General features: G+C 44.5%; 1 protein-coding gene across 1 annotated transcript in view; it reads right to left on the bottom strand.

Annotated features, from left to right (window-relative positions):
* REL (REL proto-oncogene, NF-kB subunit) overlaps positions 1–26,713 on the bottom strand; it is a 29,521-nt gene extending 2,808 nt beyond the window's left edge. Inside the window, exons 1-9 of the mRNA XM_066316570.1 lie at positions 26,604–26,713; positions 21,600–21,742; positions 18,833–18,981; positions 14,901–14,992; positions 4,980–5,120; positions 1,251–1,355; positions 747–959; positions 331–399; positions 156–227 (exon numbers count right to left, since the gene is read on the bottom strand). Of these exons, the coding sequence (XP_066172667.1) occupies positions 156–227; positions 331–399; positions 747–959; positions 1,251–1,355; positions 4,980–5,120; positions 14,901–14,992; positions 18,833–18,981; positions 21,600–21,742; positions 26,604–26,610 (991 nt within the window). The 5' untranslated portion in view covers positions 26,611–26,713. The remainder of the gene's footprint in view (positions 1–155; positions 228–330; positions 400–746; positions 960–1,250; positions 1,356–4,979; positions 5,121–14,900; positions 14,993–18,832; positions 18,982–21,599; positions 21,743–26,603) is intronic.
* Between the last annotated feature and the right edge of the window lie 700 nt (positions 26,714–27,413).

Below are 27,413 nucleotides of genomic sequence, written 5' to 3' on the forward strand. Positions count from 1 at the left end.
ATACTGAGGGTGACATAAAGAACTGATAGTTTCAAGTTTGTACAGTCAGAAGTATCACTATCTTACAGGAAGAAATCCTCAAGAGATTAGAATTTTGAGCCAAGAGGAGGGCACTATCTGTTTAAACCACTGTCAGATTGCAGGCAAAAACCTACCTTTCTTAATCAGCTTCCCTTCAGGAATGACAGGGAATGGGGCTACTTTGGGCCTCTCCATCGTGTTTGATCCTGTGATGGAACACAACATGATGGTGCAGCATTTAGAGGAAAACAGCTCCATCTAAATGTAACATCACTTAAACAAGAAGAAAACGACAAATATTTTCCTTACCACAGTCTTGTATGAGCTTCTGCCAAGCCAACGTCGATCTTTGCCTTTTTGCTTTGTTGCCATATGGATCTACAGAGAAAGGAGTGGAAGGGGAAAGTGTTGCATTTCTCTTTAATAAAGGCCTAAAGGAACTTCCTAGTGGCACCAAGCTGTAGTATGAACTATTTAAAGGAAAATACTGCAGGCATAACAGCACTAACAAACCATGCCAGTGTTACCCACAGGTATTTTCATGGAATGCTACCCATTATTCTGGTATTTTCACTGAAAGAAGGAATAAACTGACTTGCTGTAACTTTAAAAACCCAAAACTCTACTTTGCTGAAGCAGCGCCGTACATTTTTTATCAACTAAGCCACTACCACGAGTCCTGCACTGATCATGGCTGTTCAGAAGCTCAGTTCATTGAAGCATACCCTTTTCATCTGGCAGGTATCTGAAATCCATGGGTTCACTGACTTCCTGGTCAGAGGGCCTCCTCAGCTGCATCTTCACGGTGACGGGCTCGGTGATGTCTCTGAGGAACGGCGGCGTCCTGAACACGATCGCGACTTGGCGGTGAACATCAGCTTGGGAGAAGGAACCTTTGGCCTCCCAGTTGTCCAGGACAAACCTGACTTCTATGTCATCTAGGCCATGAGAAACAAGGTGCTTTTTAAGCTGGAAAACTGAGAACTTGCAGCAGAAGAAAGGGGAGCAAAGTGAGGAGCCTGACTCAGAATTCAGATGCAAAGTAAATGGCTCAACTTTAAAGGCACAAGAGATGCTGAGATGCCATGAATCTGAAAGCCGGTCCATCCAGCTACAAAACCAAACCGCTCTGAGGTGTGTGGTGAAGGGTTCCAGCCCCCCAGCAGGAAAAGGATCATGGAATGTGTCCATTTGGGAAAAAGGGAGAGAAAAAACCTAGTCCACATTACCTTTCTGAACTTTGTCACACAGCAGAAATATTTCATCTCCTCCTTTGACACTTCCACAGTTCTTGTTCACACGACAAATTCTCAATTCTGCAGTGTTGGGAGCTCCTGGAAGCAAACAGGGAAATTTACTGACATAGAATTACTGAGGCTTTGCCACTGTTAGGCAGGAGGTCCTGGGAGTTCAGGCATATGAAGGGAAGGCAACAGCTGGGGTAGTGTGACACCCTGAAATCCACACAAAGCAAGTTACTCCATACAGAAAATTCAGTAGCAGGGTCTGATATTCCATGATGCTACAGCTTATCTCCAAACACAAGACACCAGCACTGCTGTGCCACCCACTCCCTAACTACTGTACAGCAGTCTCAGATACTTCCCCCACTGACATGACTGTGCTCAGCCCCTACTGCCCTTCAAGCTGCAGAACTCAAAGCAGTTCTGTGAGTGACTGGTTACCTGGCACAGTCCCACTTCTCTGGAAAGAGCTGGGCTAGCAAGTCAGGAGAATTCCCCTCTCTGACAGTCTGGCACAGAGGTCCTTGGCCATCCAGCCTCTCCTCTGTTCCCCTCTGCAGGCATCCAACAGCAGCTTTAGCTTTATTTAGCATAATTTCACATCTTCACTGAGGGCAGCAGGTTTCACCCCAAACCACTCAAATTTCAAACTCCAGACTGTGGCTGTACGTGAACAGCCCTCAGGATATCTGTGGACAGAGAGCTGTCTCGCACCATGAATTAGCTGCCACTGATGGCTGCACGTTGCATTCCAAACAATTTCATGGCTATGGGCGACTCCAATGGGATGGAGCCACACTCTGCCTGGTGGTGTCTGGCTCTGTTCTGGAGCAGCAGCTCCAAACACATTTAAAATGTCTGGAATGATCCAGATGGTGCTGCTTTGACACCATGAAACTGATCCTCCATGAGGCTCTACCACCACCACAGGATTCCCATTTCAGACAAAGAGAAGAAATACAAAAACTAAAGCTCACAGTGCCAACTTCAAAAAAAAAAAAAAAAAAAAAAAAACCAAAAAAAACAAACAACCAAACACCAACAAAACCCAACAAAAAAAAACAGACCAAACAAATCTGCTTTAGACTCTCAGTTTGAATCAATTCCTACCCAAATACAGCTACAGCACAACACAACTATACCTAGAGCTGAGTTCCTGATAACCTCTCACCAGTCCCCAATTACGTAGTTACCATCTGCAGTTACTGTCATTATTGTGAGAGCTACAGCCTCGTGTACTACATGACACACACCACTTCATTTGCTGAATGAATCAGAAACCTTCAAGGGAGGGGAAACCAAACAAACCCAGAAACAGCACAGGGCCATGTGACTGATGGCGTCATGGTGCGCTTTTCACAGGAAGGGTAAATTAAGAATTGTGAGGAAAAGCCTAATTTTACCAATGTTTCACTTCTGTGTGCAAGAATGGCACTCAACAGCAGAGAATCACAGAGTGATTCGGCTTGGAAGGGACGTTAAAGATCACCCACTTCCAACCCCCCTGCCATGGGCAGGGACACCTTCCACTGTCCCAGGCTGCTCCAAGCCCTGTCCAACTTGGCCTTGGACACTTCCAGGGATGGGGCAGCCACAGCTTCTCTGGGCAACCTGGCCTCCCCACCCTCACAGAGAAGAATTTCTTCCTAATATTCAATCTAACCTTTCCCTCTTGTCCATTTGAAGCCATCACCTCCCATCCTATCACTGCATGCCCTTTTGTGAAAAGTCCCTCTCCAGCTCTCTTGCAGTTCCCTTTAGGTCCTTGTGACAGATTTCTGGGACAATCTCCTTCACTTGTTTTGTCCTTAGAAGGAATTCAGATGGGAAATCGACACACAAATGCCAGCAGATGTGGATGCACCACTGTGCTGTCAGCAGGAGCGCTGAGCCCTGCATCTGCCTCAAAGGGAAATGTTCCTCATCCCCTGTCACCACAACTCCTGCCCAATTCCTGTTCCTCACTCCTCTACACGACATCTCTGGTGACAAATCCCCAGAGAAATGAGCTCCTCACTGAAAATCACATTGCTTTCAACAAGGGCAGGACATGTTCTACCCAACCCCATTTCTCAGAAATGCTGAGCTGCCTCATCTGACTCTTCCTAAGAGTTTTTAATATGCAACCTGGGAAATTTCTGTTCCAAACCAGTTAGTTTTAGAAGCATCTGGAAACAGAAGGTGCTGAATTTGAGACACTTACAGCCTCTAATGGGGTTGCCTGCATGATGTCAATATGATTCTTCTGTGTCTCGCTATCCAAAGCAAGTGGAGGCTATGAGGGATGGGAAAGTGAAGAAAACTCTGGATTTGAAGTGTCCAAGTTGGTTTTCAGAGTATCTCTTTGCTCCTAGTCTGAGCAGATCTCTGAAGGCTCAGAGCCCAGGTTTGCCCAGCCTGCAGTCCCCATCACCTGAGGGCACAGCCTGGCTGTAGGACAGAGCAGCTCTAACCAGGCTGACATTTGTAAAAGCAGCTGGGATCTGAAACTGAGCAGGGCAGGTTTTTACGATTTGTGGTCACAGCTCTGCACGGGTTTATTTACACGGCTGCTACGTTACAGGGAGGGGTTTGGGTGCCTCCAGTGCTGCCCACAGACACCCCCAGCACCCGCCCCTGCTTCCCCCACTGCGCTCAGCCCTGGCCTCTCGCAGCTCTGCCGGGACTGACGTCAGCTCACACGACGAGTAATCATGATTTGGCACATTTCTAAATGGCATCTGAGGAAGAGCTGCAAATCTATACATCAGTTTTTATCTTGGCCCTGATTATTTCAGTGTAAGGGTTCTCAGTAACACAATGCTCGCAGTTTCAGCTTCTAGATCATTCTAGAGGAGACTCTAAATATATCCGAGCCATCTGAGTTCGTACTCAACATATTCACAATGATTATGCCCACATCAACACAATCCTAACAACTTTAGGAAATGCAGATGCCATTTTATTCACTACTTTCTGCTAAAATGAGGACGCCAAATATTTAGCATGGAAACAGTCATGGTGCAGAAATGAAAAACACTGAGGGAAAGTCTTCCAGGATTAAGAGTTCTTTTGCTACTCTGCTCCCAGAGAGGAGTCCAGCACACACCAGGGGCTAAAATTCTCAGTTGCTGATGCCCTCTGGGTGTCCAGTTTTGTGGAATGTGCCAAGAAGGGCTGTCATGTACTTCTACACCCTCTTGGAGCATGACCAAGGACTCCTCCATTACCCACCTGTACAGTGAAACAGCCACCAACCAGGACATAAAAGGCCTTAAGACAGTTTCCCATAAATCTCTGTTGCAAGTCCCATTCCTGAGCCCTCATAAGCCAAAGGCAAGACTCCTCAAGGGCACAAACAGGCTCCAGAGAACTCCTTTGGAAAACAGATCAGCCTTGAGGCAGCTATCCATCTCACTACTATCACTTTAATCACTTGGCATGGGCCTCTCCTTGCAATCACCGCTGCTCTGTGTGAACAAGGGCTGGAAAAACATCTGAGTCCATGAATGCCATGGACAATCCTTACTCTGGTGGCCAACCCTGGGATCGTGTTTGAATGTATGCTCACTGTGACCTGCCATGTGACAGTCATGCAGCTGGCAGTCCCAAGGCACAGGAGCTACCCAAAACTAGCACAGACCTCAGAAAGCTGGCACTTCTCGTCCCAAGCTAAAGAAAAAAACAAAAGGGAAAAGAAAGAAAGAAAGGCCATTTGGCTGAGCTGGTACTCACTGTTGTCATAGATGGGGTTGGAAATCAGAGGAGGAAGGGCTATAGTGTAGTTGCCGTGCTCATCAGGAAGGAAAGCTTGGAAGCAGAGTCGGACAACGTTGAGGTCGTACTCATCGATGTTGTGCAGCTGCTCCTCAGGCACTGAAGGACAGACAACACTGAGGGTCAGTCACAAATTCTTCACCAAACTGGGGATGAATCCTCACCACTAAAAGAGATGGTGCTGCCCAGACACACGTGCCCAGAGCCCCTGGCAGCTGGATAGCGGCTGCACAAATTATTCCTTTGTTCACAACAAATGATACTGAAGCCTTTAATGGTTTCCCTGCACCCAACAAGGTTAAACTGTCTGAGTTCTCCAGCTGTTTCTTGTGTCTGGGTGCCTCACCTTGCCTTCCACAACAGTTTCAACTATCTATAGTTTAACAGTCATTTTTTATTCTTCTTTGTGTGTGATAAAATTTACAAAATTAATGTTGTTGCCCAAGAGAAGTATTTTGGTGCAAAGGGATCCTAGGATCTCATTAAAGATTTTCTGCAGCACTGAGAGACTTTGGCTATATGGTATCATAATTTTCCTCTAGAAACTGAGATGGGAAAAGAGTCAGAAGGCAATTCCTGAGGCAAGAATGAAGCTGAAAGAACAGAAACCACCTCCCCACCCCATCACCACCAGTGTCACGGCTGTACCTTTCAGAGCAGGAATTAGTGGAGCCATTAGGACACAGATTTGTAACACAAGATGAAAAGCCTTGCTGGAAAGGATCCATTTCCTTGCATATTCCTCCCAGTGTAAAACCCAGCAATGTATAACCCAAACTCAGCATTTCAATTTTATTCACTCCTTATCTTAATTACAAGACACAGGGCCTGGGGTATCATTACTGAACTTTTCATGTATTCCCAGCTTAATGGACAATTCTGGGAAGAGAAGCCCCCTCTGAATTCGACACTTTCCTTTAAGGTGTGACACTAAACCATTACCTTGACATCCAATGCTAGTAAAAATGAGCAACTGGCTTAATTTCACTTAATATTAAATTCACTTAATATCAGAACTACTGATAATTAAAATCATTGCAGGTGTTTCTGTTTCCCCAAGCCCCTCCAAGCAGCAGTTCAGCTGTTTCACACTCAGTTACCCAAAGCCAACATGTGCCAAGTCACCAGATCACCAGCTCTACATTCTCCTCCCCTCCCTTTCAAAGGGCTCTTGCAAGAACAGAAGATTAAACGTGGCTGTGATAAGTCTGGGGACCACACTGTACTGATTAGATTGCCTGCTCTGACCTTTAGCATTTATCACTGGCTCAGGTCTCCACCCTGCCACGAGTGGGATTCCACAATGCCCACTTGAGTGACTTCTTCCTTTTACCTTTTGATAGTGTGAAATAGTAAGTGTGATGAGCTCAGAATACTTTCCACTGGCCTCACTGCAAAGGGAAATCAAGTCACCTTTCCCCTTTACAAGCCTATGATCTGCAATATTTCAAGGCAAATACGGCAGCGAGTACAAAACTAAGCCACAACTGTGTGAGCTTCAGAAGTGGTGAGGCCCAGGGGAGTTCTGCCCGTGAGCACTTTGCAGCTTGGTGCTGACTGTGTCACCAGATACACAAAGTTTTATGCTTTAATGCACTTCATTAGTTCACCTGCTAACCTGAAATAGGATCTTTTGATTTTGGAACAGTCAGCCTGACTTGGATTTGGCTGACTCTGCAGCCCAGCTGCCTCTTGATACAGCCTGATTTTAGAGAACACAGAAAGAAAAGTACGTTTTCCAAAGTGCCCCTTGCAAAAGAGCTATCAAGAGAGCAGCTCTAATCCATGCCCTGACAACACGGCCAGCTCCCAAAGACACCCTGACATCAGGGTTTATGTCCCTGTGCTGTGCTACCCATTAGCAACAATGTGGATCCTTCCCGAGACCCAAGGAGTGGTCAAACATCAAACCACTTCACAATTAAACGAAGCGTAGAGATTCAATACCTTTGCCTGAGTAAGCTGTGCTTGGAAGCTGAGCATGAAATCTGGATCTGGCTTCTGATCAAAAGCCCTCAATCAAAAATGAGGGCTTTGTGGTTGTGCAACCAAGTCCCTCTCTCATGCTAAAGTAGCCTCAGTCCAGCTCTGTGCTGTCCACAGGGGAATGTGTCTCTTCCTCAGAAGCATGTTAAGAGCAGATGAAAGCCTTAAGAGTACTCCATGAAAGCAAAAATACTCTAGATATGGAGAAAATTAGCAATGTTAATGTTCAAATGACATCATTTCCTGTGCTACAAACTTGCGCAAATTCCCAATAAATCTGTTTAACACCTGACACAGGAGTGGTGTGCCAAGAGTGGCAAGGGACAGAAACACTGAGTACAGCTCACTCTATTGCAGCAAAACCACTGCTCCTGATTTGCATGTTTTTATAAACGATTTCATAGAATTTTAAAAAATCTGTAGTTTGAAAGAGGAAGTGTTCAGTCAAGAGTGATTCCTCTTGGGCTATTTTTAACCAGACGAGAAGAACATAACAGTGTAAAAAAAAGGAGAACAAGACAGCTGCAACTCCATCTTGTGATGACACACTTTTAAAAAAAAGAGAGAGACCAGATTCCATGTGCATATGAAGAAGCACACAGCTTTCACCGATTTCAAAACAAGACAATCATCCAAACAAAACAAAATGTTATTTTTCATAAACATCTAATTCTGCTCCCTCTGAAGTCAATTTGAGAGCAGCCACTAACTTGGAATGGATGCTGGCTTACACCCTGGGAATATTAAAAGCAAACAAAGCTGAGGCAGACAAACACCCTGAGTAATGCCTGGAGTGCAGCCGGATGGAGGATGGTCATGTCATTCCGTGTTATTCCACCAACTTCTGTGCAGAAGGACAACAGACAGGGTTAAACCTGACAAACCTGAAGTTATTAAAGTTAGGAAACGCTGTCGAAGATTTTGGGAACACTATGTACTGGAGAGGAGGAGCAGCCACTCCATCACGACCTGCAAGCTCCAGACAAGCAGAACTGAATCCAGGGGCATTGCACGTGTGAAGTAAAGACATCACCCAGTGTGGCACCTTGAGGGCACAGGTGTGGTGAAAAAAGACTCCAACACTACACACAAACCAAAAAAAAAAAACAAAAATGGAAGAAGTTCTCTGGTTTTGGCAAGGGTTCAACTTCCTCTTCTGACTGCTGCTCGCTGTGTGGTACCACAGCTTAGAGTCTTCATCTGGATCCAGGTAAAAAAACAACCAAAACCCTGGGTATAATCACAAAGAGTAGCCTAAACCTGGCAGAAATCCTTTAACTGTAGTTATCTCTGCACACAGGAACATATGAAGGACTATCTGTAAGCTTTACAATGAGCTTTAAGAAGTAACTCACAGAAATTAAAATAATAGTTAAAAATAACTAAAATTCTAAGGTAAATGTGGAATATGATGTCAAAAAAGTCTATAAAAATACCAGCAGCACCATGGTAAAAGAAATCCAACCCGGATCACCAAGATTCTGGAGTTACAGTCAAACCTGGGGAGGATTTGCTGTTCATCTGAAAAGGCACTACAAGAACAAGTAAATAATTTCATTATAGATCTGTTTACAACTCTTCTGAACAAAACGCTGGTTTGTCAACTTTACTAAATAACTATCTTGGAAATAATTCCCTAATCTATTGTCTGCTAATGTGGGAAGAGACCAATACAGTCCCAGTGTGGGCAAAACACCCCACGTGAGCTAAATTATGAACTCCTTCCAACCTGAGCTGACTGATCAGGGCAGCTTCCAGGCCATTAGGTTTGGGTTGTCCCTGTCTCCAAGATTTTGTCTCTAAAATCCAGAGATGCTCCATTGGGATTCCACTGAATTCCACTAAAAACCTGCTGGATTTGCTTCTGTAATACAAAATTGAAGACTTTCTGGGTTCAACATACCAATGTGCAAATCCAAGTTCGGACATGAAATTAAAGATGCTGGTAATGTCAGGCCTCCTGTTTATTAATTTCTAATTATAGTTTTATAGGCTTTTTAGTATTTCAACAGCTTTCAACATCCAGCAAGGCCAATAAAATGCCATTTATATTATTAAATAAATGGGGGATTAAGGGCTCTGATGATCACTTATAAGGTGATGCTTCAGGGAAAGTGAAAGTTTATTCTGAACACTGAAGAGAAATGCCCAAGGGCTTGGTTTTTTGACTGATAATGTGACACCTCTCAAACAGCAGATCCCTCACATAGAGCTCACCATCCAGTTAATGATGTCAGCCTCTGGAGTGGGCAGAGCTGGAGGCATCTCAGCTTAACCTGCATGGAAACTTCCAAGGCAAACAGTGTGGTGTGACACAGAGGGGGGGTGCTCAGGGGAGAGCACAGCTCACCCTGCAAACGGACATCCTGTGACCTTCCCCCACCAGTGAGGGGCTGCAGGGGCACATGAGCCACATGAGATGTCAAAGAGAATGACCTTCCACAAGTTAAAACACCCCAGAGATCACACATCATTAATAATCATCACACATCACTCCCCACATGTGTGGGGAACACACATAATTAATAATCATCATGGGTTGTTTCTCTCTTACGCAGATGAGGGTTTTTAATTTAGGGATATGCTGGGAGCTCAGTTTCATTTAAGAGATGACACAGAGGTGGTTTGCCTCCAGGGTTTTGCTCCTGGAGTACAAAGATACCCCCCTTGGCCCTGATACCAACTGGGCAGTCTAACTTGGTCCATGCCAGAAGTTTTGCTGCAAAAGGTTGCTCTGCCCAACCTTTCCAGCACTGCTCAGGCTGGCTTAGCTCTCATGTGGTGAATCAGATCAAGGAACTGGTCTGGCTCAGAGCTATCTTGCCAGAAGGGAAGATGAAAAGGCTTGTGTTCACAGCCAGCTGGTTCCCACGACAGGCAGCCCTAGCGCAAGGGAATCGGTGGAAGGAGAGCTTCTTCCAGAGCTGGTGCTGATTTACACCAGGTTCAACCAGGGAGGGAAATGGGCTGCAAGTCACAGGTCTCTCCTGGTGCCCAGGAGCATTTCAAATCCAGCTTATCCCCGCAGCCTGTGTCCCTGCTGCAGCCACAGCTGTGCTGGTGTAGCCTTTTATTAACACTTCCCAAGAAGTAGGATCATGAAATGGTCTGAGTTGGAAAGGACCTTCAAGATCATCCAGATCCAACTGCTTGCCACGGGCAGGGACACTGCCCACTACTCCAGTTTGCTCCAAGCCTTGTCCAGCCTGGCCCTGAACACTTCCAGGGATGGGGCAGCCACAGCTTCTCTGGGCAACCTGTGCCAGGGACTCATCATCATTAAAGAATATCCTTTGTTTATCCAACCTATTTTTCCACTCTTTCTGTTTGAACCCATTACTCCTTGTCCTATCACTGCAATCCCTGATGAAGAGTCCTGGTGAAGCTGCAAACAAGAGGAGGGAGCACAGTGTGGCAGCACCCTGTTCCTCTTCCTGATACACCTACACCTGTTTTCCTACACTGAGATCCACAAAAAGGTAATTTTCAATCAATTCTGTAGAAAAAGAGAAACATTTACATGTACCTTGAAACAGAACGTGCACCAGCAACATGCATTTTTCAAAAAGCAAAAACTCAGGGAGTTGATGAGTGCAAACAACTAAAATTCAGATGCCATTCTACAGTCAGTAAATACCCAAACTTCTACGGATACATTTCCCTGGTTTACAGAAGAAAGAAATGCAGGGAAGGTGAATGGCCTGGCCAAGGGAAGAGGTGGGAATACAAATTAAAACCTTCAAAACTCAGCATTTGTTTTGTCTAGACAATATTTCTCTGGCTTCTTTTCCTGTTTTAAATTAAATGTGAAAAATGTATAATTGGAACAGATTTAACCGAGTGCATCCAACAGTCTTTCTACATTCCCAATACCTTTCTTTAGCAGTTTCTGTTTCTATCATAAAAAAATAAAGAAGTCAGCATTTTTGTCTTGTTACTTGGTAATTTTCCTTTTTAAACAATTTGAAAGGAGGCTATCCTTTATATTAACATACACATTTTGGAATAAGCAGAAAAGAGCATTTGCATGAGAACAGAAGAACCAAAAGGCTTTCCAAAGCTAAGCTGTAAAGTCATGCCATGACCAGGACACGCAGCCTCCCTCGAGTGGGTTTGCTCCGTGCCTCTTCCAAAGCTGGTGACTTAGCAGTAAGATTTTACACTTCAGGATTTAACAGGTTTTGAACTGGATTGCACATTTGTTTCAATAGAAGAAAAGAAGCTTAAAGTTTCTTGTGATATTCAAGATCATTACAATGGACACCTTCAAACCATTCCCATCCCAAGAATTCTTGCCAAGAGCTGCTCATGTAATCCACAGCTCCATAAAACTCCCCACGGAGCCAGCTCAGGTGGAGAGGGGGATCCTGGGCACGCTGCATCAGAGGAGAGGGGCGTTCTCATGGAAGCAGTGCTGGAGGAAGCTGCAGAGAGGGCACTGTGTGGGCAGGATGCGAGCACAGTGGGGCGTCACGGCACAGACGGTGATGAGCGGGGAGCCGCCGCGGGGTCAGCTGCTCGCGGGCGGAAAGGGGAAATGGCAAAGGAAACACTGCGGAGGCACACGCAGACGTGCTTAGGTGTGGGGTGCAGGGGAGAGCCTAAAAATTAACTGCACGCTCGTAAGCACAGGCATCTGCAAAGGGGCAGGGAGCTTAAGCCTGTGGCAAGCTCCAGGGAAAGTCAGGTTATCCCCTCTGATAAAAACTGCCCGGAATTTGACAATTCTATGGGGTTCTCACTCCAAGTCTGGGATTTTCATACCATCATGCATCTGGCTAGAAAAAGGTCAGTCCTCTGTAACACTGCACTGAGTACAGTTTTTCCCTCATTTAAAGAAAACACTTACGGCTTTTCCTCATTGACAATTAACTCGAGTTGTTATTAACTCAATTGTTGTCTCTATGTCAAGTCACACCCACTCACAAAAGCTCTTAACTGAAAACTGGCTCTTCTTTTAATTTGAGTTGGCTATACATCAGACAGTGCATGGGAAGACAAGGATATGGCACAACTCAACAGCTCCTAAAAGAAAACAAACACCATAGAAAGCAGACATGGACCAGCTCCACTGGAGGAGTAACTCTGCTCCTGCGATGCTGTGCTACTTGTATCATCATCACCATCACCATGCCAAGGAGTCCTAGTTACATGTTAGGCTGACACTGTGCCCCATTTCCCTGGAGTGCTCAGAGATGAGAGACAAAAGGGATTTCTAGAATTCTTGAGATTGTTAGAGGACAAAAATATATGGGATGTGCTTTGGGAACACAACAGATCACAAATATGGTATGGAAACCTCTTTCCCTCTCTCTCAAACAAGGCCAACACAAGAAGAGCAACTTGATTGCAAGTCATCCATCCTAGAGAATGCACACAGCTCCTACAGCCTGTGCGGAACTTCACAAGGGATAAATGCTGCCAGCCAACACTGTGAATTCACAGGGAGGCAGCCTTACACAGGCACACTTGCAGAATGACACTGATGCAGACACCTCCAGCTGGGCACATGGCCATGATCCGCAAACAAATTCCAATCATCCAGGGATTCCGAGGTAGGCATCAATTGTTTAGGGTCTATACTGAACCTCTCTTCCCCAGAAGGAGGCTCAGGACAGGGAATGTTTGTTCCAGAAGAAAGTGGGAAAGAAAAAAAAAAGCCAGCCAACGCACAAGCACCCTGAGGGCTCGTTTTCCATGAAGTTTCTTTGATGATGTCATACAAGAAATGAGAAACACCAACTTGCGACCTGCTTAGAGGATGCACAGCTCTGGAATGTCTCCAAACAGGGAAGTCGGATGCCTTTCTGAAGACACAGAGGTAAAGCACAATGCAGGATGGATTCAGCACAGCCTGCACAATCCTGGAAAATGTACCAACACTCCTCTGACCTTAAAAAACAAACTAAATCCATACATAAAACTTTTAACCTTATCAAGCAGCAAACACTGTAGTGACCGATGCTCACAAAACCTTGTTTTAATCAACTAAACAAACACATAGAAATATTCCTGTCACTAATCCTCCTTTATTAGACTTTGGTCCCAAGCCTTTCTAGGCTCTGCTCAGCGTGGGACTGCCCTGGAGGCCATTCCCAAGTGGCTCTGCTTTGTGCTGACATGTTAACACGTGCCAAAGGGCAATGACGCAGCTGGGGATTGCCAGCGGCCCCTTCTCAGCACAGCCCCTGCCCAGAGCAGGCTGCTGCCCTGTGTGTCACCCAGGCAGGCTCTCCCCTGCTGCCAGGGCAGCAATGTGGCCTCCATCACTGCTGGACTGACGGGAAGCAGCCCAGGATCTGCCCAGATGCTACCAAGCACAAGCTAGCACAATCACCCAAAATTAATCAGTAAAAGTGGAGTTAAGTGCCAACAACTGTAAAAATTTACTTCCTTCTACAGAAAAGTTTCCCTTTTTCTGTTTGAAATCAAGGTAGAGCTGGCTGAGTCAAGGCAACATAATTCAAACCCTTAAAGTGTTTAAATTGTGCTCTTGTCAAAATACTGCATGCATATTATCATAACTAGGGTATGTTATGATGGATCATCGGGGCCATCAACCTGACTCCAAAGTTGCTCCAAAATTAAGAAAAATATCTAAGACATTCCTTATTCTTTGATAAATTCAACATCCTTCTTTTTGTCCCAATTCAGGGCCATGTATTTTCAAGCCAGCCAGAAATCCAGCTCTCAACTAACTCTCCATAAAGGATGTTAACTGAATATAGCAAGAATTCTGTGTGTGGAGAATCTCCAAGCTCCTGCCACACTTAGGAAAATACATGACTACATTGACACTGCTTAGCTAATAATTTGGGGGTATTAGTGCTTTTCATCTAATTCCCCGCAGTTGTGCCTGCATTCTGGTCCCACTCCAGCTGGCCCAAAACTTTGCAGTGTGCTCCTCACCCTCTGTGTGCAAAGAACTTGGCAGTTTAATTGCTGTGAGGGGAGTTGGTTTACCAAGTAGATCTGAAGGGAAACCACTTTCTTTTTTTTTTTTTTTTTTTTTTTTCTTCAAGTTAGTTTTCCATTGGAGCAACTCACTGTGGAGCCATGCAGCCCCTGTCTGTGGAGGTGTGAGGAAAGTGGTGGGAGTGTGTGAGCAGGGAAGGAGGGAAGAGCAAGATGACTCCTTCTGAGAGCAGCCCACGGATCAGTCACATCAAACAAAACCTTGTGGGCAAGCCCTCACAGGTGTGGTTCTAGGTCCTGCCTCTGACCTTGATGAGCCCAACCACAGCATCACAGGATGGTTTGGGGTGGAAGGGACTTGAAAGATCATCTTGTTCCAACCCCTGCCACGGGTAGGGACACCTCCCACCAGACCAGGCTGCTCCAAGCCCTGTCCAGCCCAGCCTCGACATTGCAATCCTGCTGTGGATTTCTGAGCTTCCATGCTGTGAAATCAAGTGAGGGGGAGATCCCAGGGGGCTATCAGCCTCCTGACCTGGTCACAAAAAACACAGCAAGAGAAGAGATGAGAAAGTGGCAAGTGAGATTTGTATTGGCTTAAGTTGTTGCAGTTAGGCTAATTCAGTCTTTTACTCTCATTGCTGCCAAAACTGGGGAAATCCAACTCCCAAGACACTTGTAGAAGTTTCCAGGAAAGGTTTCTGCTGCTATCCCATTCCGTCTGTCCAAGCAGCAACTCAGACTGCTGCTGGGAATTACAAAAACTCAATATAAAAAACAGGGCAATTATCCAAATAGATTCATCACGTGATAACTGGGAAGAAAGACTGGGAGGGACATAGAAGGGGAAGACTGCTTCTCAGAAAGGGATTTTTTGGGAAAAAAAAAAAAAAAATAGAGCTCCAACACAAAAGAAAAGGCAGGACAGGACAAAAAGCCCCATCACCCTGCCAAGAGAACCAGCTGATTTCCACTCACCATTGAAAGGGTTAATTTTCTTCGAGATTCGTAAAGAAATGGATTCCTTCAGCTCTTTCTTCTTCACACACTGAATGCCCAAGTTCTGAAAACTGAAGCATATGTGGCAAGATTTCAGCAACTAATAATATCTTCAGTGTTGACTATTAAATAAAATATTCATTTTAATTAGTGTGATAATCCAGTGTAAGAAATGAAAAAAAGCTTCTTTTGAGAAGGATGTTCAAGACCTGAAGAGCAGAGATGCTGTTTTTCCTAAAGTAAGGGCAGACACAGAAGCAAAAAAGCCCTAAAATAAAATCCTAAATAATGTACATTATTTAAGAACATGTATTTCATATTAATGATTATTACTCTGCAGTAAACCTACAGTGATTAAAAAGTTAAGATACTCAGTCTTGGGTGATTTATAGTGACAATCATTTTTGTAATCAATAAACCTGGTAACATGCTTCAGTTAAAGGATTTGCTCTCCTGCTCTTATCATGGAATGTAAATCTAAAACACTATTATAAAGGGTTTTTTTAACAGGTCAAAACAGGTTTTTAAATCTCACATAGTTATGGAAAAGTTCTGAAGAGCTGCAGCTCCTCTTGATTTGCATAAAAGTCAGGTCACCCTGATGCAGGGGGTGGGGGGAGTCCCAGGCAGGCTGACTCTTTCCCACATGGAAAAAACATGACATCATCAAAGCTGACTGGATGTAAAGCAGGAAGTAAAAAAAAAAAAAAAAAAAAAAATCTGTGTTTCATGATGTTACAATAAGCTCTGAAGATGGGTTGTGTCAGCAGGCATCTTTCTCCAGAAGTCCCAGCCATCTCCCTTCCTTCAAAACTCCACAAACCTTCTTTGCTTTAGCAAAAGAGCATCTTACTGTACCTAAAGATACTCCTTTTCCTGCCAAGAGTGCTGGTACACTTCTGAACAAGATTATCCTAGCATGATATTAAGTTTAATTTCCCTAAACTCCCTTGTCTGTGCCCAACATGCTCTGTTCAAACCCTCTGCCATCAGGCTCCACTTCCAGAATCTCTGCTCACTAGAGAAAGATACAGGCTTCCTTTGCAAACTGAACATGATGCAACCTAGGAGAAAATAAAACACAGTAGCATCTCATAATTCACTAAAGCATTTTGCCTTCACATTGTGGCTACTGACATTCAGATTGCGATTGTACCTTGATGAGCAATCCTATTTCCACCTGCTCCTGGAGAAAGTACTTTCTTTAGGGCTTGATCACAGCACACATTATTTTTCCTCCCCTCAGAATACCCACTGTATTCCACCAGCTGTTTGAAGCACACTTCAAAAGTCCACAAACAGGGTGGTTCCTTATTATACCCCCCCAAACGAAGCCTCTCATGGATGAGAGGCTTTTCAGCAGCCTGAAATTCTCAGATTATCAAAGGTTTCTACGCCTGTGCTGTCACAGTGAAAGTGTGTGTTTAACCATGCCTAAGCAGAGGCTGGGCCAGAGGAGGAACTGCTGAGAGCCCCAGCAGGGCTGTGGGGTTTCACATCGATGGGCGCTGACAGGAAGCAAGTGAGATAACGAGAACAGAGAGAGAGAAGTAGGAAGAGAGAGAGAGAAAAAATGAAAAACATCTTAAAAAAACTATGATATCATCCCTCATAGAGAGAGGAAACTACGAAGTAAAAATCTGAGTACATAGGCAGCCCCAAAAGCTCTGATTTTCCTACTCTTCCCTTGATGTCTCGGCCAGGGAGGGCTCTGATCAAGTTTGGGCAGCAGTACAAAGATCACTGTACCACAGGCAGAACAAAATGCTTGGGAACTTTAAAACATGGGGAACTTTAAACAGCAGAAAGCAGAGTAATTACTCACAGCAGCCCAAAATCTGTGATTAATAATTCCACTTCTACTGAGGAAAAAAAAAAATAGGACTTTTGCTCAGTTTGGGGTGCTCAGCAAGAGTAAAGAGCCAGAAAAAGTATTGACAGAGGACATCTCCCACTCATAGTACTGGATGAGGCTTTTCTCCAACACGGACTTGAAGAGAAGAATGTGAAGATTGAGTCACCAGCCACAAAAAGGAAAATGACTTTAAACATCCAGATCCAATTATGGATCATACTGTTCTTTCATCTTAAAGCAACCAATGATTTGTTAAAAAAAATGAGTGTACCGATGCTGGAAACATTTCAAAGGGAATGTGTCGAGCCTCCTCCCATCAGGATCTCCAATGTCAAACACAAAGCTCACAGTTTCACATTATCAATAAAATGAAAGCAGCCCACTCACAATTCTGTAGGAAACTGAGAGGTTCACATCCTAAAAATATTGAGAGGATTTCATGGATGGAGCAAACAAGCACCAGTGCCTGAAGTGAAACAGAGGCATGGAATTATGCCAAAGGACAGGATTTGATGGAAATGTATAATGGAGATGAAATCACAATCTGCAAATATTTGCAGAGCATCCCAATGTTTCTTGGCATGACATCCTGTAATGGCCTCTCTAACAGGCTCGTCTTGTGCCTCCACACTGAACCTTGTGCAACCAAATGCCAAGAGCAGAAACCATTGTCAGTGTCTTCCTGCACTCAGTGATGGGAACACAGGGCCAGAAAAGGTGTTAAGCAATCGGGCTTTTCTGCTTCGAATCAGCAGGCACAGAGCTGAGGGGAGGAAGTGGGATGGGCCAGAACAGCAGACTTCCTTTCACCTTGGCTGAGGAAGCTCGATCTGAGAAGACAAAGGGGAAGCTGGTGAATGGATGGTCAGAAGAAGGTGCAAGGTCCTGTTAGTTTAGGATGTTTCCAAGTCAGTGTGCCCCACGCCACTGGAACACAGTGTAGCACATCCATGATCCCTTGAGCCTGGGCTGGATGCTGAAGCAGCACCTCCACTGTTTATTTCACCATCAGGCAATCACCACCTTCAAAAACAGATGTGTCTTCAGCTCTCTCCTTTAATACTGTCCTACTGACTAAACCCACGTAAACAGGGAATAATTTCACCAACACCAACAGAATCCCATTGGCCTGAGAGCTGTAAGAGCTACTTATACACTGAAATATTACCTGATTTTCTTCCCAGCTCAGTTATGCTTACCCTAAAGCAATAGCCTACTTCCATATTTCCTACATTGCAAACTGAGAACCACAAACAGCTTGCCAGTTCTAAATTCCCCTCTCCAGCAATCATCACTCTGTGTTTGCTACAGCTCATTCTGGTGTTATTTTATTACACGAGACCTAGTAAACTTAGAGGAAACACCATCAAATACAATTGCATTTGAGATATTCTTAATAACACTGAGAAATGTCTTGTGCACATCCTGAGTTTTCCTCACTGCATCCACAAGCAGATCCTTTCCTGGTACACCTACTCTTCAGGGCTGGGCTGGAGCAGAATCTGTATTTTCACTCAAAAAAACCCAACTCAAACAACAAGCAACAACAGTGACAGCTACTAACACATTTCTAGATATGTCATAAACACTGTCTTGTAGATTACATGATACTCAGCCACGATAAACTTTGTCCAGAAAGTCCAAATATAATTTCCATGGAAGATGTGAACTTTCCTCATCACCATGAAGTATGAATTCTAATGCTGTTACCCTTTCTATTACTCATCATTTTTACATGTAGGAAAGAATCATGCTTAAGAGTAAGATGTATTAATGAACAAGGCTAAACAAAGTAAGTGGGAGAAAGGAAAAGAAGACAAACATTGGGAGAATGCATAAAGGAAAGAAAAGGGTGACAGGAAAGAAAAAGCCCAAGTGTAGTATTGAAAAGAGAAGGAAATACTTCCAAGGGAAGTTCCCCGAAATGGGTTAGTAAACTACAGCAAAGACAGCGTTCTAATTGCTCTTTTAATCATTAATATGAGTTTTAAAACACAAGATTAGCAAATCACTTGCATAATTAATCAAACTCCCAAGCAACACCATCATTACTCACGACAGGACTCGCCGTTCTGGGCCAAACTCAGCTTCGTAGTAACCATCTCTGCAGTCTTTTCCAACCAGATCATGAGGGTGGGGCTTGTAGGGCTCATTCTTCGTTACCAACGTAGTTCTTATTTTGACTTTTCCAAAATAGTTTAGAATCTACATAAAAACGTGAGATATTTTCAAGATTTTAGGTGTCAGCCCCCACCTGTTACAGGAAATAACTTTTATCCTGAAATGCTCTATGGAAGGAACACCAGAGCTTCACAGGCGACTGTACAGAAATGCTGCTTGAAGAACAACTCTACCTCCAAAGATTTTAGGAAAAAAAACTCATAAAGCCTCAGGGATGAGGATGATACCTGTGCTATGGAATACTAAGTTGTGAAAGAGGATCTTAACACATGCAGCATGACACAATCCTCTCTGAAGCTGTTGGGTTTTTTCCCAACTAATTCTCAGATGAGTATTCAATCTTACATTCAAGCTGGGGAGTACCAAATTCTCCAGCTCCTACCAGAGCTTTCACAGTAGTGATCAGCCTAATTTAATGCTCCTTTCTCAGGTGCATAAGAGCAACCTCAAGCAGATGGCTACCAGTGAAGTCACTGAGGGATTGTAAAAAATAAAAAAATTAAAAAAAAAAAAGGGACAAAAACCAGTTAACCAGTTTGCCCTAAATTGTTTGACACATAAAATCTTGAAAGCAAATACAAGACTTGCTCAGGCACATGCCTGTGCAGAGGTGAGCTCTTCCCCTCCACTTCCACAGTTCCTCTCCTTCCCTTTCTTTCCTCCTCCTGAGACTCCAAGGATCCATCACAATCCTTTTTAGTCAACACTTCAAATCTTTAACTTGAACTGTACTCTTTTACCTGTTGTCATCTGTTTGCATCAATCTCCAGTTTGGCTCCATTCAGTCTTCAAAATGCCTCTGTTACATCTACCCTTAAAAAATCCTTGCACTGCTTCTTCACTTTCTTCAACCACTACATCATTTCTCCCTCATTTCACACCCAGCCCCATGAACATGAAGCCTGATCTAGTTGGTTTTGGTTCTCCAGTTCCCCCTTGATGTTCATCTTCATAACCACACCATGAAATTTAATCTCTTCCTGGCCCTTCTCTTCACATTTCCATCTCTAGAGGGGACTCCCCTGGAACATAATCAGCACTAAAGTCTCCCACGGGCTTCAGGGAGGCAGGAATTCACCTAGAAATCACCTGCTATCAGTACAATCAGCTCTGTCATCAATAGTCACCTTTCAAAAGAACAAACTCGGCCAGGCTTGCATAGTCACATACCTATCTCCCATCTCCGCATTTGGGTTCTGCCTGGCATTCATGTGCAGCACAGTCCAAGAAAAGAGGATTCAAGGCTTGATTTAGCCCATTCAGCTTCTGCCCTGACACAGACTCAGGCTGAGAGTCTGTGCAAACCTCTTCTCTTGCCAAGAGCCCACACAATTCCTTGCTCAATTGGCAGCGTGCTGAAAAAATGAGTCTGGCACCATCTCCATTTCCTGCATTCCCTAACCAAATCTGGCACTGTGATAGTCAAAGGGAAACCTTCCTTGCTTCTTCCCTTAGTAATTCTGCCTCCAGGGCTGGACTAGCTTCCACAGTTGCTTTATGCAATAGAGACTCACTCTGCCGCTTAACACACAACTGCCAACACACTCCTCCTCAAGCCCTCCCTCTTAAAAGAGTTTTTGTGCCTCAGCATAAAACATCTCATATTTGTCACATTTCACATCTTCTCTATCTGTTTGTTTCCTGCTGTGATTCCAGAGACTCCATTTTGAGCTCCACATTGTTTTTTTTGTACTTGCACGCTCTGCAAGTGCAGATACACAGCCTCTCTTCCTGGGCAGGAAGATGGCAAGTGCTCCTAACTTCCCATTTAAATTTGAGTTTTCTTCTCTAATCTCAGCTCTGACAGACTTCCTCCAAACTGAAAGAGATCAAGGAAATTCAGGCAACTCTTAACATCACATAGGGGACCTGAAATTATTTTCTTTTACCCTACTTGTCTAGGGTGTCCTTTGTCCAACCTATGGAAGCTACTGCCCAAGTGGTTCCATTTGAGCTCTACTGTCTCTTTGTCCCCCTGCTTTGATTACAGCTGTCAGGGCTCCTCTGAATCTCTTCATTCCAGATTTCCCAACTCATCCATGGTGCAACCACCCAGCTCATCATGGCCGTGGATGCTCTGATGACACAATCCCCCTTTCTCAGCTCATTTTTAAGTTCTGACTTCACACCCTCCACGCTGGTGTCTTCTGCAGGGCCCATTCGCCGCATCGCGGCCGACTGTTCGCTCGCACAAAGCGCCTTCTTTCATGTTGTGCCCAGCAACGTTTCAAAGCCTTTCCACGTTTTGTAGGCAAATTCCTTCAACGCTCTCCCAAAATTCATGCTGCAGTCCAAACCGTAAAACCAAACCCACGTCACCTAACTAAGAAAGCAGAGCAAACATGCATAGAGAGAAAGCTGCTAATGAATGGCTCCCAGACCTTGAGTCTTCACTGCGTCCCCTCTAGCAGCACTTTGTAAACCACCTCTGCACCTTCTCCTCTTTTTGTAAACCAAATCTTTTCGTGACCAGGAGCAAGTAACTCTTTTCCCACTCTGCTGCAACTCCATTTGCATGCCAAGGAAAGAATCCCAGAATGTGAGATGAAAAGCATTGTATTTACTGTGCAGAGTCCAACACATAGCTACGAGCACCATGGTAATGTGGGAAATGGTAATTCCCGGATAAAAGGGGTATTTACCTGGATGGAAGGGAAGGTCTTATTGTTTTCAGTACTGTGTTCTCCTGGAATGCTGCCGGCTGATCTCCCCTCACATTTGTATCTGAAACGCATGCCCCTTTGCCTGGGTTGCTCAAATATTTCAATGTAGGGCTCAGGGCCACCTTAAAAATAAAATATTTTCAGAGTTAGGACACAGTAGAGCTTAAAAAGCAGCAGATGATGCAAGAATTAGAATTTCTAGACTTTTGATTTACATTACCATCCTTCCACTTGGTCTACCTCATCAAAAAATCTACTCTTTATTTTTATGTACACGCAGATGTTGAAGGTGGGGTACAAGGGAAGAGAACAGATTTGGATGAAGCTCCCATGGTATCAATGCCATGGAAGTAATTAGCAAAAAAAAGACACCTTTCCCTCCTTCTAATCTAGAACTTAGCTTCTTATAACCATCATAGAACACGTGTCTGATGGATGAAGATGTTATACAACAAAACCCAAATCATTATTCTGAGGGAATGGTTAACATTTTTAGGAATAATACAGTTTTAAGAATGGCTGTACTCTCCAAGCACTGGCACTGTCAACTGCTGTGTTCTCTTAAGTGTCCTCTGAAAGTGAAGATGTTTGCTCAGAATTGATTGATTTAGTTCCTATCACAGTGCAGCAGAAACTATTCAAATTATGCAAAAAATCCCCACCCTACTGGGTGGAATACTGTCACTGTGAGTTCAAAAAATACCTGATTGCTCGTATTGAATTCTACATTTTGAGCTGCCCATCTCCCACAGGGCTGGCTTCTACTTGCAGTATTTCCTCAGACAATGAAACCTCAGAAAAGCTATTGGGCAGTTCAACAGGGAGATTTTCAGGAAACATGGAGTGACAGATGAGAATAAGAGACAGCAGATCTCTTAAATGGGGGTTTAGAAAGACATTAACTTAGCAATAGCCTAAGTACTTTTAAAGTGATGTTTTATTGCCAGACAGTAACAAGCCATTTAATATATCTCACTGAGAACATCAAACAGGACAGTCAATCAAACAGTGACAACAGTGGGATGGCATGCGAAAAACAAACAACAGAGGCTAAGTAAATATTGCTGAAGTTGAATCATCACAGTGCTACACCATCAGAAGAACATAGCTTATGGAAATGTCTACTGGGCTCTCTGTCATCTTCATATAATAGCATCCTCCTCAAGCAAAGCTGAGCATCACAAACAAATAGGACAGACAATATCCTGTGGCACAGCACTGAAAAAGAGTGCTTGGACTTAACATAATAAGCAAAACAGTTATTAAATATATTGAAAGTGCTGAAATGGTAAAAGAACCCCTACTTCCTTTTGCCCAAGGTCTATGCTGCCTGTGAGTCCACAGCACACGGGTTCTGGCAAAGAGGTGGATTCCAATCCTAACGCCATAATAAAGGTTTTTCTTTTGCTGCACCTACAATCGTTTAGGCGACCCTACCAACACAAGGCTTGAACTTTATGCCTGGGATTTATTGATCACAAAACTTTTTCCAGTGCTGCAGCAGTTCATACCCAAAGTAGGAAAATATTATAACCTAAGAGATAAAGTAATCAAGAGCAGCAGAGAAGGGATGGATGGAAAGAACGACATCTGAGACGTCACCTCAGTCTGACCTGAATACACACTTATCTGCCACACACCTACAGGCAGTGGTGGAACTGCATCCACCACCGTCTGAGAGCAGCTCTTGTGCTAGGATGGTCTTCAACAACTGGAGCCTCCGCAAAATCTTCAAAAACACAACGCAGTTCCACTTCAGACTATGTTTGGGGTCTAAACCTTTGAGAACTGTGGTTCAGGACTCTTTATAAACCTTTCAAACAGTCAGTCAAAATGCAGTTTTCTAAACTGATCATCTCCCATCACAAAGATTTTAAATAACTTCCTGAACACTAGCCATGAGCTATCACATTAAATACACATTAGCTACTAGTCTAGGTGCAGTTACTGAAGAGGATGGTCCCTTTTTCTAGACACTTCCCAGCTCTTTACCTGACTCTCCTTTAGATGAGCTTTGCATATTTTCTCTTCACGGAAAACAAGCAAGTCCAGCAAAAGGGAAGAGGAAGGTAGGCATTGATAACAAAAAAGCCTAGAAATGACGTAAAGCTGGTTTCAGAGAGAGCAGAAGTCTGAGCTTCTCACACATCTGTGTTTGGCTATTTTAACTTCCACACTCCAGTTTACTTATGCTGTTACATTGATCAGCACAAATACAGATGCGGATCTATACACTAAATTAAAAATCTGTTTTACAAGTTCAAATGACAACATAACAGCAAAGTGCCTACTAATCTTGTTACTGGGAGATTCTTATGCTTACATAGCTGCTAACCAGATGTGCAGGACACCCACAGACATTATGTATTTGTCAAAACTAGCCAGAGCCTCACCACTCGAAACTACAAGAGCGCAATCGCTTGAGGTCCTTAACTCTTGCTGCTTTAACCAACAATTTCCCTTCATGTTCTATTAATATTTGCTTGAGAGGGCTATTTTCTCACCTCTGAAGAGCCCTTTATTTTAAAACTCTGGGCTCAGTGATCTCTACAGGGCTGTGGTCGAAACAAATGTCATTGAAGGTAAACCCACCGCTCAGCAGCAGGTGTGTTTGTGGGAAAGTAAAGCTCAGTGATGCGGCAGCCTCCAGAGATTAAACATTAAACTACATTTTGTCTTGGCTGCCTCTCTCTCTATTCAAGAATCATATTATTATCTCTGCTGTGATTATCAGTGTCATCATGTTTTGTGTAGAGAGGAAACACACAGAAGTGTTTGTGTGGATGAGAGGTATTACCAGCACTCTGAAGCCAAGTGTCCAGTGTTCCCTATTTCTGTAAATCAGCAATGTACTTATGAAATGGCACAGCTTAACTATTTCACAATCTGCTCTCACACACATGCACAGAGGTCTGTTAGCTCCCACACAGTCACTACAGACCTGTCCTCCTCAGGTCTTGCTTTGCTTGTCAATCAAATGTGAGATATACCAAACCCCAAACTGTCACTAATTCTGGAAGAGAAATGCACAGCTACTCATATTTATTACCTGCCTGCCCACAACTACTTCATAAAGCATTTGAAATGGAAGAAAAGGAAAAAAAAATCTAGCTAATTCTTCATCTAAGTTCTTAAGAATTTAATTTGTCTTTGTAATTAATTCTAATTGCCCATACACCTGCTAGTAATAGAAACATTGTGCTACACATTATAACCTGCCTGTCAATTTTTTTGTTATTGAATCGCTTTTTTCCCCTCCTGCCCTGAGTACAACACTGAATAATTTTAAAGAGAATACAGGAGATCAATTATATATGCAAGGAAAAGAGGTAAAATCAATGACAGTTCTGAGAGTTCAGCAAGGAAAATAAGTAGAAGCAGTGACAGCTTGGAGAGTTCAGCCAGTTGTGCTCATTCAAGAACTGAAGGGTATTTTATTCTCACATTTTGAGCAATACAAAGAGGAACAAAAGGACAATCCCTAAAAGTCGGAACAGACTTCCATCAGACGTCTCCAGGACAAGAAACCCGTGATGGTGTGAAGTTTAAAGTCTGTGCCATGAGGGAGGAAGTGTGACATGCTGCCAGCAAGCAAAGTGACAACCCGATCAAGGGTTCTGTCTGGTTTCTTTTCTCCAAGCAAGCGGGCTCCGGAGGCACTGCCCAATTTGTCACTTTCTTGTACAGCCAGGAGTGCCTGGTGAACAGAATCTCCACCAATATCTGCGTGTGAAAGCAGAGCAGCTGTGGGTCTTTGTGGAAGATGTGAAAGTATCACCCGAAACCCTCCGGCCCGAGGTGACTGCAATGAGACACAGATGGGAGAAGTGTCGCCCTTTAACTCTGATGTCACTGCTCTGAACAAATTCCTGGTGGCCCTAGGTCTGTCATTTCTAAAAAGCAAGAATCTATCCACTTGGAACCTTCTGCAACACCTCAGGCAAAGAGGGACGATGGTGAAAACTTTGTTACAGTACCCCTCATTTTAAGCAAAAAAGCCCTGGAAACATATCACGATTCGATTTGAAAAAGGAGTAATCTACCTACGGCTCCATAAACTGCACAAATTCTAACAGAAACCAAACGACACTAATGAACTTCCTCTTTACTATCGTGTTACATTACAAAACGGCAACTAAAAGAAGAAAAAAAAAACAAAACCAACCAAACCTACAAAAGCTAGCTAGTACCAGGAAGTTATAAACTTCCCCCGCTGAAAAAGTTCCTTATCTGGTTCCTAATTACACCGAAAATAAATAAAGACATGAAGAAAAAAACCTCCGAAACTGCTCTGTCCTGCTTCATTGTTGCCACTCTAAAATACATCATAATATTTAAAGCACAAGCCCAGCTGTTTTCCCTCCATGTTGACAGGACACCTATGTATTTCTCAGGATTCAAAGTTCATACCTTGCTAAGAGAACACACAATCAGGTTCTGAAAAGCAGCTTTTCCTAGAAATATTATTCTAATTAGTATTGCCATGTTTTAAATTCAGGGGGTTTTCTTAACCCTAAGAAAGATACCAGAGAGACGCCTCCCGAAAGGATGACGAACTCGGTTTAATTTAGCCTCTAGAAACTTAATTGTGCTTTTTGTTGTAATTACTCAAAGCACGATCCCTTATCTGCATTACTTTGCATCTGTGCCATCAGTATTTCTCATTCATTTGCATTCTCACAGCCGAGTTCCGATGTGAACGGGATCCTGATGAGCATCACCCAACCTTCAGCCCATTGTCTCCAGCCCAGACACGCGACCCGGGTGCTTACTTAACACCTAAACGCTTCCACTCCGCGATTTTAAGAGATCCATTTAAAACGGAACAGCCTTCTGAAATCTCATCGCGACTCATCCGAACAACCCCATCGCTGCCTTAGGCTCGCGGTGTAAATACCCGACGCGAGCAGCGAGGGAGGGCGGAGAGCGCTCGGAGCCCCCCGGGGCCGCTGCCCGCGCCCCACGCCCAGCCCCAGCGCTCACCGGCCATGCTGACAGCTCCGCTCCGGCCTCTGCGCCGCGGGGCTCCGGCCCGGGCCCGCACACCTCGCAGGGACTCAGGGACGGCCGCGGCTGCCGGGCTGGCCGCCCTTTTCAGGGGGAATTTCCCGTGGGGCGGGCGGGCTGACGTGCGCGCTGAGCCGCGGGGCGGTGCGGAGCCGCCCCCGCCGCGCCCGCCCCGCCCGGCAGCGGCGGATCCCCCGCGGCACACCGGGACCCCGCTCCGGGACTGCAGCACAAGTGTGTCCTCCGGTCCGGCCCCGCCCGGGAGCCAAAAGTACAAAGGAAAAAGTTCCAACTTCTCCGATTTCAGAGCAGGGCGGATTCACCGAGAGCCTGTTTCCTTCCATGCCCTCACCCTGGCAGAGCATCGCTCCGACAACCCCGGTCTGTCAGCCTCGAGAGAGCAAGCGCTCTCCTTATCCATCTTTTTCTCGGTTGCATGGAGCCTGGTGATCAGCTCAGAGAAGGGAAAACTCCAGGAACTGTACTGCAACCTTCCAGCGCCTATCTAAGCCCCTTATGGGGTTTATAAGTCAGACAAGGACAGACTTGTACCAAGGCCTGTAAGCGACAGGAGAAGGAGGAATGGCAGAGTTACATTAAACTGACAGAGGGCAGGGTTACATTAGATACTGATAAAGAATTCTTCCCTGTGAGGGTGGTAAGACAGTGGAACAAGGCTACCCAGAGAAGCTGGGGATGCACCATCCTTGGAACTGTTCCGGGTCGGGCTGGATAGAGCTCGGAGCAGCCTGGTCTGGTGGAAAATGTTTCTGCCCAAAACAGGGG

The sequence above is a fragment of the Sylvia atricapilla genome, chromosome 3 (assembly GCF_009819655.1).
Source record: "Sylvia atricapilla isolate bSylAtr1 chromosome 3, bSylAtr1.pri, whole genome shotgun sequence".
Classification (NCBI taxonomy): Eukaryota; Metazoa; Chordata; class Aves; order Passeriformes; family Sylviidae; genus Sylvia; species Sylvia atricapilla.